This window comes from Phalacrocorax carbo, chromosome 18 (assembly GCF_963921805.1).
Source record: "Phalacrocorax carbo chromosome 18, bPhaCar2.1, whole genome shotgun sequence".
Taxonomy (NCBI): domain Eukaryota; kingdom Metazoa; phylum Chordata; class Aves; order Suliformes; family Phalacrocoracidae; genus Phalacrocorax; species Phalacrocorax carbo.
In genome coordinates this window covers 7,844,596-7,860,484 of record NC_087530.1, presented here as the reverse complement: position 1 = coordinate 7,860,484, position 15,889 = coordinate 7,844,596, and the positions used below count along the sequence as shown (strand labels likewise).

General features: G+C 39.3%; 1 protein-coding gene across 3 annotated transcripts in view; it reads right to left on the bottom strand.

The window, feature by feature from the left end:
- CDK5RAP2 (CDK5 regulatory subunit associated protein 2) overlaps positions 1–15,889 on the bottom strand; it is an 83,348-nt gene that overhangs the window by 43,832 nt on the left and 23,627 nt on the right. For all 3 annotated transcript variants that reach the window (XM_064468813.1, XM_064468814.1, XM_064468815.1), the window contains 5 exons: positions 14,480–14,650; positions 13,545–13,718; positions 6,291–6,388; positions 3,111–3,241; positions 1,450–1,565 (listed from right to left, as the gene is read on the bottom strand). In XM_064468813.1, the coding sequence (XP_064324883.1) occupies positions 1,450–1,565; positions 3,111–3,241; positions 6,291–6,388; positions 13,545–13,718; positions 14,480–14,650 (690 nt within the window). The remainder of the gene's footprint in view (positions 1–1,449; positions 1,566–3,110; positions 3,242–6,290; positions 6,389–13,544; positions 13,719–14,479; positions 14,651–15,889) is intronic.

Genomic DNA, 15,889 nt, shown 5'->3' with positions numbered 1-15,889 from the left:
ACCAAAGGAAGAACAAGCAAACCCAGTAACATCCATACTGGTATGAAAACAAATGATGATACGTAAATCTCCTGCTAAATCTAAACTGCAGAGCTGGAAAGCCTGGGCTACAACATCTGCTCATGAGGCAATCTCACTATGTAGGAAAACCAGAATTATCTATTTGTGAGTTAGTGTTCAAGAAATTTTAACTTGTAAGACCATCTTATTAAGTTGAGGTATCAAGTTTCACAAGAAGAAACCTGAGTGCACCTCACACCAACAGGCTGATTTGAGAAGAAACACTTTAGTGCAAGGGAAAACAGCACTACAGGGGAAATGTAGCATTCAGAAACAACCTGTCCTTCTGTCTCAAACACCCTTTGCAAGCCGCTATCATTCTGAGGAGTTTCAGATACAAAATCTGAATGGACTATCGCATTCAAGACTCCTGAACAGACATTGCTGTCACAGAGTTGAGTACATCAAGAAGGCAATGTTTGCAGAAGAAAGTGAAATCTTTTTATTAGACTAATTAATATATTTGGAAAAGACAGATCAGTTTTCAGGCAAGAAATGGCATATAAACATCTTTTGCTAATGAGTGTGTCCCTGAACGTACTGAAGGGAATGTGTTCAAAGATAAAAGTGGTATAACCCCAGAACGGGACTGGGTCACAATCTGGGGCTTTTTTTTATTTAAACCTGTTCAGTGTGAGGCAAAATTCTTCCCTTCAGATTATCCACCTCCAGACTTTGAACACCTGCCTACAATTCGGCTGGCCATGAGAAGTATAAAACTTTACTTATGTTCACTCCCAAACAACCACATTCAAAATAACTCCTTACCAGAAATTGGTGCATGGATCAGCGGTCGCTGCACAGGATAAGGACTCAGAAGAACAAGTTCTGAACTCCGATACTGATTTATTTATGAGAATGGTCTGCATGTTTAATGTCCGTGAATTTCAGTTCTCATGTAGAATGGTGACAACATTAACTAACCTCAGGGCATTTGGTAACAGGCTATACGTACCAAAAGAATTGTAAATCCTGGGATGGAGTGCGGTATACAGAAGTATAAATTATAGACACCACTATTATGTTCATGATTAATAAAAGTGTATGAAATACTTGCTGTAGGATACTTAATGCAAATACTTTTCTTTGGAGTTGGTACACTACAAGATGACTAAAATATGGTACTGAGTCTGAAACTTGAATCCAGGTGTCTAACTATCCTAAAATCTTTGCAGCAAGCCACCTATCTTTCAGCTGAGTCTGAAGCTCATGTGGCATAACAAAGAATAAAGAGTTCATAAAAGGTGGATCACAAACCACAGAGATGAGAACTTCAAATCCTTTCAGAGTTGCCCAACTGTACCTAAATAAACCTTTTTGTGAGATGCACAAACTATAAACAAAGCAGAATTAAGCCGTTAGAAACAGTAAATAATAAAAAGCCAATACCTTTTTCTTAAGTTCTTCAACAGACAGATGGTCTACCTGTAGGTTTAAATGATCTTGCTCTCCTAAACAGATACTCATGTAAGATGTTTGATCTCCACAGAAAGACAGTGTTTCATCTGTCAAAATAATCAAGGACAGGAATTATTTCAGAAACTCTATTTGCAGGAAAACCCAGCATAAAATGCAAAGACAGGCCAGTTAAAATGTTTCATGCCCCAACATAAGCTTTCTGTTTAAATGAACAAATTTTGTCCTCACATTTCTTTGTGCTTGTGACACATAGACATGCTGTATTTTCTGTGGTTATCAGCGTGAGTTGCGAATGTAATGCTGAGTTATAATTTGCATGTTTAGCATTAAAATCAGAAATAATTTTTAGGAAGGATAAGTAAGGCATGAACAGTCATTCTGTTTTAACTATATTTTTATGAACATGAACTCAAGGTCTCCAGGCAAAAAGCCGGGTTAGACAAAGTTATTGAATTCATTTTGCTTTTGGGTCAAAAGATTGCGTTAATTGAATTGAAAATAGCTACTTATTCATTTCCTCTGTCATTGCAGGAGCAATTTGTTATGTTTCAATAAACACCTGTTCATTTACAATATAGATGACAGTTAATTCTATAAATATACCTCATTAGATAGGGAGAAAGCATATCTAAATTAGGACAAAGAAGAGACATCCAAATCCTATTCCCAGCTCTGACACTATCCCATGGCTGCTGCAAGTACCCAAAGCCTCCCAGATGTACTAATTTCAGAGCTTTCATTCCTAGCAGCCTCACCCTCAGCACAGCTGCTCCTGAACACCCAGGAGTATCCACAAGACCCTTTGGCCTACCCTCGTTGTTCATCATCTCTGTGCTTTTGAGGTTGGAAACCTCAAAAACCTTTTGTCACTTATCATAGTTGTCAAGGGAGTGATGCTAAAATTGAAAATCTAAGTTTAAAGGGGTAAGTGAGCAGACTTTTTGTTATTTATATATCCCCTATAGAATACAACAGATACATCTGTATATATGCAGTAAACTATATTTAACAATGTCCACTTACATTATTCTTTTCTATATCTAAGTATATACTAAAAGCATCTCCAAAGAAGTACAATAAAAAAGCTAGAAGATAAGTTATATTTAAAACCTCTACTATTTCAGAATTACATAATAACGAAACCTCTAGCTATTTTTTCTGTCTCTGGAAATACTACTTCTGTTAGGAGGTGTCTGGCCATTTCCTGAGACACAAACTCTTTACCAAAGTATTGCGAAATAATTACATTCCATGGTCAGAAAGAGATCCCATGGCCACAGATTTATTCAAAGCCAGGAATCTCTGACTTCTGCAGAAAACGGTAAATTCTATGGGTACAAAATTGTAGGCAGCTTGAAATGATCACTGCAGTAGAATTGCTATAGAATTACTAACATTTGCTGCACGGAAAGAGAAAAAGCTCTCCGTCTGTATATGCCCTGATTGCTCAAAGACACTCTGTTACAAATCCCCCAAATAATTTCCAGTATAGAAAGCTGAAAAGAAGTTTTTCACACCTTCTTCTACTCTCAAACATTTCTTCTCCATCCCAGCAAACTGACTGTAATAAAACGAGTTTTCTTTTGTGCAAGATCATCAAGAAAAGGGATGGGCTGCACATGTATACAGACCTTGTCGGTTCTTCATGTCCTTAATCTGATCTTCTAAGACCTTCTGCAGATTCCGATTAGCTAAAATGTCTTCTTCTAGTTGTTTTCGCAACATGAAAATGTTGTTTAGTTCCGTTTGCAAGCTATTTATACTGAAAAAAAAAGGAGAAAAAAAAATCGTCAAGCTTCGATGCAAAGCATTTTGTTGTGCACTTCACCATCTTTTATACATCCAGGCTTCCACAAAGAGCCAGTTTCACATTAGCCATGGCTGTTTTTCATCACACAGTTACATCATTTTGATGCACAAGAATAAAAAAATCCCTACATAGAAAGATGAGACTAAACCTTTACATATATGTCCTTTTCTTGCTGTTTTGAGCTGTGCTGCCTGTAAGTCAGCTTAAATACGACAGCTCTGTTCTACCAGCCAACTTCTGTGTAATTCTTTTTACGGAAAATCAAAATTACTAACTTCTGAAAAGTATGCCAGAAAAAATATTATCACATATTGCTGATGGCTCTGGCTATTCCATTATCCGGTGACCATGGAAACTTTGCTCCCGTGCTACAGAACTATAGTATATAATCTAATGCTCCACTTCAGAAAAGAATTAAAAATCGTGTTTCATTGAAAATATGATCCAGACACAACTGTTTTATTTCTTCATTTATCCAACAGTCTGTAAAAAGACCTTTTAAGGTCTAAATCGTCCCAATTATCTCAATGTGGTGTAAATGCCAAAACTTACACATGATAACTTGCCAACATGAACTAATTCTTTAGGCAGCTTTCTTCCAAGATGACCACTAAAGCTCTTACTTTAGCATCAGTTGCTGTCCCTCAGGCCCTACGGTGTCAGTCCCTATAGCTGTCCCTTGCTAGATCTTCCCCATACCCTCCAACAACATCGACAAGGCTATTCTGATCAGTCTATAAAAAGACTTAAGTACACTAAAAACTGAAATTGTGATAAAATTAAATAAATTGGATTTTGTAACAAATAAATAACAAGGTGTTACTGAACGCATTGTATTATTTATTTTCACATTTACTTCGCTCAGAACCGCAGGGTTTTAAGATAAATTAAGCTGCTGTAGAATTTCCAATCCACTGCACTAAATGCTAGAGAATTCAGGAATCTTGAAAAAAAAAATTAAATCCATCCTACAGGAGACTATAAGGAACATACAGCACATCACACTTGCATGAAAATAACAGCATACTGTAGAAACACATTAATTAAAAGACAGCATGTATGAAAAGAGTCTCAGTCTGTCTTCTGACAAGTGTGCTGTTGTCAGTGTTTTCGGCACAAAAAGCTATTGCTTTAACCAATTCTCCCTCGCTCAAGAGTATCTTTGAAGAAAGAGCTCTTAACTGCTCAGCAAAAAAAATTAAGAATAAAAACAAACTGACACATTACCAGAAGCTAAGTAAGCACATTTTCTACTTTTCATGAGTTAAAGGTTTTATAAGAAAAAGCATTGATTCCCTGCCTGGAGAGACAGGAAACGTCTTGGTCCTGACATCCAGTAGCTTATTTTGAAAAATAACCATCCAGGTTGTTTAAAATAAATAATGCCTAAAAGAAGATATGTCAGCAAGAAAACAGATGTTTGCCTAAAACCCATGTCACAGCTGATGGCAATTACACCAATGAGGAAGCTGAATTTATCTGCAGGGCTCGTTTATCAGCTCCCCAGATCTTTGGGGGTTCAAGCCTTCCTTGATGAGATTTACAGCGCATCTCAGCCCACAGAACTAGGAGGAGAAGAAACGAGAAGACCTGCCTCCAACTTCCAGCTCTGTTGTTGAAACACGGCACGTCCTCTGCAAATCAGCGTGTTACAGGCACTACTCTGTGCATCCTGTAACTCCAGATCAAGAAAAAAGAACTAATGATTCTGCTCCCGATTCTTCTACAGAAGTGGAAAACTCCTATTACCCTAACGATTATAACAACTGTTATAATTTTCCTCATTTGAAAGATATTCTAAGAAAAAATAGTATCAGAGCTACATCGCTTTGTTGTCATTACTAGGTAAGAGTGTTGACAATCGCCATACCCACAGAATGTGTTTCAATGGCAGGTCACACCCTCCATATGAAATATTAAAACAAACTGGCTTCTTCTTTCATTTGGTGATTGTTCAACAGAGAAGTCACAAAAGCCATTGCTCTTTTCCCAGAGATAAGAAATAATCTCCATAATCTGACTTCTATCACTACTTCTAATGAAAAAGATTCCAGTATCTAAAAGAGCTTCTGAGCTGTGGCCAAGCACAAGATGGCATTACTACTAATGGGCTTAATTCAAACACCAGTTCTCACCTACTTCAGTGCTACTCACTTTATGGTTTCCAAACTACAGTGGTCTATAAACCAACTGCAAAATACAAACACACCTTCCCGCAAAGTTGGCAGGTATGAGCCATTGTCTTCAGGCAAGAAGAGCCAGAAGCTAGCTCTCAAATGCTGCCAATGCCTAATGAAGATATTTGTAATCATAACTGTAAATTTTTTATAAAACATTTAGATTTGTTTTACCTAAAGGCTAAGAATTTCCTTCATTTTATCATAACATCTCCTCCTCAACTGCCAAGCAATGATAGAATACAAAGTAGGCCACAGATTTCTTTCGAAAATATTGTGTTCTTTGATGTTAAAAGGTTAAAACACACTTGCTCCTGCCATATTTCTGAATGCTTTACATCAAAAGCATACTATGCAAACTTCAATTATTCTGTTTTGTTTAACCTTCTCCAAAGTCTTACTGGCTTATATTCTCATCAAAAGTCTCACAGTACCACTTTTAAGATAAGCGTTATCTGTAAACCATGGCAAATTGTCCAGCACCCAGAAGTTCACTGCAATTTGACTTTTCCCCTATACTCCAGCACAGGACACGTACCTCCTGAAAACCGAGCTGCCTGCTTTGGTACCTAAATGGAAATCTGGCTCATATGAGATTCCAATCCAAACAGAAATATTTTCAGAAACATTTAAGCAATTTAGATAATACCACCACACTTACAGAAACAGTTCTCTTTTAAGGAGACTGCTACAGCTAGTTTATGCCTTACGAACAATTGGCCTGTACAAAAATCACCACTCCAGTTAAGCTGCACCTTTTTTCATAACTCCTGACTTTTGCCCTTTGAATTTAGCTTATCCACCAAAATAGAAGTAGTACTTACCTGTCTGATTCTTTGAAGGTCCTCACTAGGGTAGAATAAATATTTTGCTCCTTTCTTAAAGCAAGGATCAGCTTTTCATATTCAGCTTCTTTATTTTCCTAAATTAAAACATAATAAGCTTACAGTGTAATTTTTAAGTTCGCACGTCTACAACTACGTGTATATTTGTGTCCTGAAGAAAACGCGAAAGAAGTAGAAATCCAAATTTGCTGAACAGGACTGCCCGCCTCTAATGCCTCAGATGAATCTGGAAGCTATTCATGATACTCATAAAGAGCTATTATTAAAAGGAGGCAAATAGTGTTTCACTATTTTCCTACCATAAGTGAGTCACACATCTAAACAGGGGTTCATCATTTTCATCACAGTCTAAAAAGCTTTTCCCCCCCACCCCCAGCATCCTTACTTCCAAAGTGTACAACCCAACGAGCCAGGACCAACCTGGCAGGTACCCATTCAGGAGCAGGGGAAGGGGAAGGGAGAAGGGAAAGGGAAATAGAGAAGCCCAAGCCCAAAGCACACATTTCAGAAGATCGCCCTAACAGTCCTCTCTGTATCCTGGACAAATCTGGCTTTCTTAGGGGGAGGGGTTTCAGGAAATTCTGTCCCATTTCTGAACGAAAAGGACCGTATCGAGCTGACAAATAAAGGATGAACATGGCAGATACACACTCGTTAAGTCAGCTTTCTGCACACTCAGCTGGGTCACTACAAGCTGCTGCTTTACTTGTGTAAAGAAAAGAATATCGTTTACCTGCAGTCTTGCTCACGGGAGGTATATCATCAGTATTATGATAATAAATCCAGTCTCTTATGCTACATGGTCAGTTAGGATCCACGAAGTTCCCAAGACTTTTTTCACTCCAAAACAACCACACAGCCACTTTTTCAGCAGGAGTATTTAAAGGAATATTTGCTTGCATTTATTACATAAAAATGTATCAGCCGTCTCAGAAGAGAGAATAACTGGGATATCTATAGGCGAATTTAGATGTACTAATGTCAAACACATATATTGTGCCTCTGTTTGAGAAGAGCAGTAGGCCTTGTTGCTTCTCTCAGTTTTCTTTTTCAACTGAAAACTGAAAGGAAGAGCAAAGAAAGCACCACAGCTAAGGGGGAATGTTTATGGCTCTAGCAAGACAAGGCAACTCTGGAGAGCAAGAATGAAAGGTAATTCTATTTTCTCCATATTATAACCTCAAGATTGGTAACTAAACTCTCAAGAGATACTACATCATTAGTGAACAGATCATTAACAAGGAAGAAGTCTACACATAGGAGTTTTAAGCAGCTGTTATTACTCCAACTGCAATTCTTAAGGAAGGAATTGCAACAGAAATTCAGCTACAGTAGAATCTCGTTACTTCACACTAACGATGCAAAGACTCTGTTAACAGTACAAAAGCAAGGACAACTGTTGTTTACTTCTAATTATTTACTCTCATACTTCACAGTATGCTAGCAAATGTTAAATAATATTTTGCAAGTGTAATCAAGTTTTGATCAAATTACTCCTGTGAAGGTAATCTGCACGTCAGACCTTACTGCAGGAAAAGCAGCTTCTACCACCTAATGCTACAGATCATTCGAAGAAGTGACCTTGCCTTTGTACGCATGCATCATGTTCATCTGCCATCGTTCCTAATGGTAGCTGTATTCTAACAAATGTTTCCAGGTTCTAGTGCAATTTATACATTAAATACTGCTCTGTAGATGAAGTGCGAAATACTGAGCTTCACATCAAGTTTATCATCTAGATGAGCAGAGGAGGAACACACAGCAATGGCTTCTGCTGACTGAGTACTGAGGAACACAAAGGCAAACAGATGGAGGTGGGTGATCCAGAGTCCAGCAAAAAAAAAACCAAACACACACACACACACACACACACACACACACACACACACAAGTACATCTTACAGCCTGAATTAAGGAGTCTTATCAATGTGTTGGAATCTCAGCCTTTCAAGAACCGCCACTAAACATAAAATACACAGATTGCGATTTAACTTGGAAAAAGTTTGATCACAATGACATTGATCAATTATACAGAAAGCAATAGGAAGAAAAAAAAATCTTCTGACTTAATTTAGTCAGTTAACAGTCTGTTAAAAGTTCTAGTGAACTCCTCCATATGTCTGATACAAGCCTTGCAATTATTACTGAAGACACTACAGAACTATATCCTAATTAAAAGCTCTTTCTGAAGCACTGGCAAAGTAATGTCACTCTGAAGAGTTTACGGTACAGAAATTAGATAACAGTTGTCACCAATTGTTCAGGGTCTATCGCTGCTGTATTAACAAAGCAGCGTCATACACAGAACCATGCTCCCCCTTCCTAAGTTTCTTTTAGAATTCACATATTAGTTTAGTTCTACATTTGCACCAGAATCTCAGTAAGCTCATGAAATCCTCCCAACTCTTTTCTTTTCTGCAAAACAGGAGACGTGAGCTGTTTCTTAATTTCAAATGTCACAGACTATACACAGATTATTTTGAACTCTGAATTCAAGTAGCTACCTAGGCAGAGGTTAGCAAAATCATGAAGAAATGTTCTTGATTTTTCAAAATCTTTAATGAATAATAAGGATGAGAACATACAGCATGAACATCTCTTCTTTTTTCTACATTATTACTGTCTTTTCTAAATAAAGCGTAGGAGTGAATTATTCCAATCAACTCCCCAATGGTACACAAAACATAAGGCAGCTCTGTAACTTAAATAGACCATAATGCTGTGGGAGTTAATGAAACATTAAACCTCTTGACACATGGTGTGAGGGAAAATGTGTTACAGGAGATAGCTGCAAGACATCCAGGACCATATTGCAGTGAAGGATTTATATTCCCATGAAAGGAGGCAATCTAATACATTAAAGTCTATATTTAAGTCTGAAATACTATTGCTAAACAGCAGTGGTGGAAAACATAACTTACGTTCATTAAAGGTTTCTCAAATTGTAAGCAACGAAAGTAAAAGGTTTATACCTCCACAATAAGTAACTTATCAGCAAAGTCACAAGAATATCCAGTTGCCTCAGCGAACACTCTTTTGCTTACAGCAACCATCAGGATCATTTCAAAATCTCTGAAGGTTAAAGGATGAAGGCCATAACCTATACCTCCTCACTGATCCATCCATCTGTCCGTCCATCCATCCATCCCATCCATCAGCCCCAGAACTTGGTAATTTCTTCTAACATTGCAGTAAGCTTTATGTATGGTCTACCATAAATGAAGCAATCACTAATAAGAATAAAATTGTTATGGACCACTGAGTCACATCTCTAAAGATGAAAATTACTATGGCAAAAGACTTTGTTGATGACTTTTAGAAGTCGTCATCTCAACCACAGAAAATGTCACAAAGCTGCTGGTTCTGAGGAACTTATGGCCCTTCTTGGAGATAGGCAAGAGGCAAGACTACTGGACTATATACTCCAAGTATCACTTCATCAGGCTAACTCCTTTAAGATTAAATTTCCGCTAATATGGAAATGGCGGGCTACACCAACCACATCCGTTCCCGTCACCAGGCCATGCTCAGTGTCACAGGTAAAAAGCATCACGTAGAAGAGTGTGAGGACATGGATATTGACAAAAAACACTGCTGTTTTCAGCTACAAGCGAATCTCATCACATCAGAAATTGAACTACCACCTTGTTTCTGTGTTCACAACATCAATTTCAAGAGACTGAGAGCAAAAACTACAACGCACTGATCACTATTTAATAGAGAGGACACTTGTATTTAAAAAAAAAAAAATCAACTACATCACTTTCCGTAATCATGGCGACTCAGCAACAATGTGCAGACTGCATCAATGTCAACAGCTAAGACACCTCTGCAGTACTGCAACAATTGCACCAATTCCAATTCTCACAACGCCCCCCAACTGCAATGCTCTGGCTACATCAATAACTTTCATGCATTGCCTGGGATGTCTCCAGCTGCAACAAATTAGACATCACAACTGTATGCACACACTATTCTTCAGTTCCCTGACTGCACAGTATTAACTCCCTAAATACAGGAGTAATTATAATCAAAGTCAAATAATGTGCTGATCATACAGGAATTAGAAAGCGCCTTGTGTCTGCAGAAACATCATATTTGCCTTGCAGTGTATCAGCTAACTACATTTCCTACTCCACCCTCAAGTGGTATATAAGCTCCTTCTCCCAAAAACAGACATCACGGAAAGGCTACATTACAGCAAATCCAAGAATTTTTTTTACACATAGAGAAATCAGTTTAAGAGAATTAAAACTCCTATCACTGTGACCCCTTCCTGCAGTATACGCTATGGCAAGATTACACGTGCATCACAAGGGAACCCAGAAACACAGCTCAAGGACTGAACAAGAGCCACTTTTCTCAATTTTGCTGCTTTTCTCAGTAAGAAAATGAACCACAAAGGTCTACAAATCTGCGTTAGAAATATATTTACCTAACAAGTGCTCCAACAAAAAGAGCTTTGTAACTATAGGAGTATTGGTTGCAAGACAAGAGCATTAAGCACAAAACCAACTAAAGTTTCCAAAATTATATGGAGTCCATTGCACTCCTAAATTCCTTGGCTGTAAAACATATTTCATTCTGAGACTTCACAGATACCAGACTCAGCAGTTGCATGACTAACCTAATTATCAGTGCCCTCGCACACTCTCTCTCTAGCCCATGACAGTGGCTCAAGGATCCAAAGTCTAATTAGAAACTGTCATTTATCTTCCCTGGCCTGGCCAAGGCACCCAGCAGAGCTTTGGATGTTGGTTGCTTTAAAATTTATCGTTACATTAAAATAAAGTAAAAACGTATGATGAAAGAGAGAAAGTTCTGCATGTCTCAATTCAGTTTCTTCAACTTTAAAGATCAGTGAGGCTCGAAGAGCTTGGTTTCTGTACTCTCTGGTGGGGAGGATCCAGCTGTGCATTTGTTGAGAGTTGGTGCAGCACTGTAAAGTCATCAAAGAGCCCAAGGCAGCCAGTGAGAGCGGAGCTCTGGATAATCTGTGTCCAAAAACTTATGATTAATATGCCAAAGTGGGTTCTTACAGGAGATATCTTACACAGAGGTTAGGCTGAGAGGACAATGGGTTGTGATTAGGTATTGTTCACAACCACTAAGTGAACCAGCAATAGAGAATAGATTGTGATTAGAAGGTGGGTACTGGGTCATTACCATGCATGGCTTCGCTTGCCACTGTTCTCTCTCCTGGTTATACACCTGTATTGGAAGTGGGGCGTAGAGAGGAAGGTTACTGTTTGATTTTCATTAGTTCTGTATGATTTTCCATCACTCTTAGGTCCCTTTGTGACAGAAGCTACGTGCATGCACTGCAGTTTGTTTTACAGAGGTAGAATTTCTACTCAACCTTTCACAGACTTTATTTTCTCTGCATGTATATTCATATATACTTTGCTACACTCTGCACTGACACCCTGGCAAACAGTGACGCAGGTCCTATACTTTCAGCTTGTCATATCACCCAGACCCAACGTGTGCTTGCATCTACCTTGTTTAATAGTAGTGCTCATACCACATTAAGCATCTCATCACTAGTGTGCTCAGAATGTGACACAGTGCTCATGCTTCCTTTGCCATCAGCTCACTTTATTTTAAACTTCCTTGAGAAAAATCTCATCAGTGACTGATATTAAAGTTACAAAATTGCTTTCTCCATCATTAGTACATACTAGTCTAATTCTTTTTACTTTGCCTGATGCTTTTGGAGACGTTAACATACCAGGCTGCAACAACACAAAAAAAGACAAGAATCGTACCTTCAAAAGCAGCTTGCTTGTTCAATAATCTGTACACAATAATAAAAATGCACTGATGGAGTTAGCAAGTGATTCAAAAACTTCTTAACAGTACCAGTTGTATGAGGTTTAATGAGGCCAAATGCCGGGTCCTGCCCTTGGGTCACACCAACCCCAGGCAGCGCCCCAGGCCTGGGGCAGAGGGGCTGGGAAGTGCCCGGCGGAGAAGGCCCTGGGGGTGCTGGCTGACAGCCGGCTGGGCATGAGCCAGCAGTGCCCGGGTGGCCAAGGAGGCCACCAGCCCCCGGGCTTGTGTCAGCGCTGGTGTGGCCAGCAGGAGCCGGGCAGGGATGGGGCCCCTGTGCTCGGCCCTGGGGAGGCCCCACCTCGAATGCTGGGCTCAGGTTTGGGCCCCTCGGGACAAGAAGGGCCTGGAGGGGCTGGAGCGTGTCCAGAGAAGGGCAGCGGGGCTGTGGCAGGGTCTGGAGCACAAGTGTGCTGAGGGGCGGCTGGGGGAGCTGGGGGGGTTTAGCCTGGAGAAGAGGGGGCTGAGGGGAGCCCTTCTCGCTCTCTGCAGCTGCCTGAGAGGGGCTGGAGTGAGGGGGGGGTCGGTCTCTGCTCCCAAGTCACCAGTGACAGGACGAGAGGAAACGGCCTCAAGCTGCGTCAGGGGAGGTTTAGGTTGGAGATTAGGAAAAACTTCTTTAATGAAAGAGCGGTCAGGCACTGGCACAGGCTGCCCAGAGAGGTGGGGGAGTCACCATCCCTGGGGGTATTTAAAAGATGTGCAGACATGGCACTTCAGGGCATGGTTTAGGAGACATGGTCATGTTGGGGTGATGGTTGGTCTTGATGATCCTAGAGGTCCTTTCCAACCTTAATGATTCTATGATTCTATTCCTGTATTATTTCCTTTATTCTTTACTTTAAAATAGTTTTTTTCTTGCCCTAGAAATATCTTCACTCCTACCTATATTTTTTATCCTCACACTCCATTTAGCTCCTGTGGTCACTAGCTCTGTGCAATCTCTCCCCTTATTTACCAGAAGTACACAAACTCTCCTCTGCTCCTCACTTCAGAAACGCATATCCCCTCCCACTCAGGAAATATGTCTACCCTAACGACCACAAAAATCTACCTCTTTATGGCAGGCAAAACATTTCATACACTTTCTGAGCATAGAGAGTTTAGTGATACCATATAAATTCATCAGAGTACATACAGTATTATGTACTCCTAAGATGCCAGATCAATACCACCACAATCACGCAAATCATATGACACAACTATTAATAAACCCATTGTTATCTTTTTAATAATACAGAACATTTTGACGTGGTACTGATATGAAGGAAATACAGCCCCTTGCTACATGGGAGAATCACAGCGCGTATGAGTCCACACCTTTGAAGCCAAAGTCAAAATTCTCTTCAATTTGAAGTCAAGGTATTTATCTGCAAATGATCAGAGTTACGAAAAACTCACCTCCAACTCTCTAACTATCTTGATGATTGACTGTTGAGACTGTGCAGCACATTTTTCCTTTACTAAGCGCTCATTTTTCAGTTCAAGCTCTTCATTGGCTCTTAGAAGGTTCTTGTACTTATTCAGGAGCTCCTGCAATTCTGCATCCTTTTCTTTAACTGTTCCATCAAGTTTCTAACAAACGAAAACAACGAGACAGTCTTACAAAATTTACTCTAGTTTTATATTGCAAAGTGGACACACAAACAAAATTCATGAGAATATCCAAGGCATATGTTCTTTACATAACTCACAAAAGAAGAGCGCAATTTAACATTATACAAGCAAAAAAAGGTTGAACAGAAGCTTTCCCCAGCTACCTAATCGTTTAAGTATTAAAAAATAAGTCAAGGCATGTACCTTGGTCTCCAGGTACAGAGCAACCCCAACTATTACTTGTTGCATGGCTGGCTGAATACCATCAGTACTTTCCAGGGTTATACCTCCAGCTATAAAGAAACCTGAGCAGGGGTCTGTTAACATTCAGGCTGCTCCCTTCTCACATACGTCATTTTGAATGAGCTCCAAAAAAAGATAAAATACTTCAGTATCTACACCTACTCCTCAACTTCTAGTTTCTGCACAATAAACTGAAAATCATAGGCACTTCAGAGCTTTTGAAGTATCTTACCACAACAGTGAAAATTCTACGTAAGTATTAGTTAAGCTTTCTTCCTCCTCTGTCCACACGCTTCATAAAACCCTAACAAGAAATCTTGTTGAATGCTACACGTTCTATAATTATATGTCTGTTCTGCAAATACAGTATTACAAAAAGTGAAGGATTATCATCAAAACCAACAGTAGCTCCAAATACAAATGTGATTTTGTAATAATTCATCATACATAATCAAATGATAACTTTCCTTTTTTCTTTTCAACTTAAGTCTACTTACCTGAAGCAGTAGATCCTTTTGATTGACATCGTCTGTTAGCTGCTTGAGAACTAGCTCTTGGCTCTGCAACTTCTGATTGCTTTCACTCAAAAGAATATTGTAATGATGTTCCACTGCTTTTTCTTTCTCAGTCATTTCACCATGTAATTTCTCTAGTTGATTTCTAAGGTCCTACAAAAAAAATGAAACTGAATATTTAGCAAATTAACTTTAAAAAGTTTAAAACTAACAACCCACGTTATTAGCTGAACTTTCCCTTGCTTTAAATCACTCATATCATTGAATAGTCTAGAGAATGTATTTAAGCCGGTACCTTTCTCTTGGCATCAATGAACACTATTAAAGAAAGAAAACTTTTCGATGAGGTGTCAGTACCGTATTCTAAAAATCTAGGTTGTTATTGTTTAAATGCTTTTCAGACAGAACGAGTGGACTCCAAGGCTGTTGGGAACATCATGCACGTAGATGTTGTCGCTACCAGAATGAACACTCACTTCTGTGTCAGTTTACTCCCTTGCTAGAAATAGGAGAAAATTGGTTACGGGTAATTCAGTTTGTCATTTACTCTTTTTCTCATCACACCACGAAAATTCTAGCACTAACATCGTATTACTAGTTACTTTGGCATCAAACAAAGGTCAGAAATGTTAAAATATTTTCTTTTGACAAGAGCACAAACTTCAGGTGACGCATCAGGTCAGTCTCACGATCAGAAGTTGTGAACAGAACTTGGTCTTGATTCTGACTCCGTTAATTACTTCCTGCAGCTCCAAGATAACTTGTGTGATCTCCACATCTGAGCTCCCCATCAGAGAAACATATACTTCTTGTTTGTTTTGCTTCTAACACAGAAACAATCGCTTTCAATAGCCTTATGCAGTAGCAAGTCCAAAAGACTCTGAGATTTATTAGGATCAGCACAGACTACTGCAATGTAAAGAGCAGTACCTCCTAGTTTGCAGGTCACACACTTGACACACACCAGTTATAGCTGGCTCCTCTGCATCCTACACAGATCCTCTTCCACTTCACTTGAAAGTTACATTTTCAGATGGTGGATTATCTATGGGGTTCCAAAGTCTGACCACCTGATAAAGCCTTGGGTTCCAAGCAGTAACACCAAGCAATCCCTATTCCTCACATTTTGCTATGAACTGGGACAATCGCTCGATGGAAATATACATGAAATTATTAGCATGTAATTAATAGCCAGTTCCATTTACAAAGTGGAAAATATGCAAGAGCACAGGGCAGTAGAAAAATCCATAACATGGCTTCCACCTTCCCTCCCACCACCAGTGTCTGTGTCTCTTCAAACGGTTTTGCTGATTAGTTGGAAGTTTCAACACTGTCAGCTAAAGGAGGCACAGCGTGCATACACACTAGCCTCATTTTATAAGCTTTTACTCT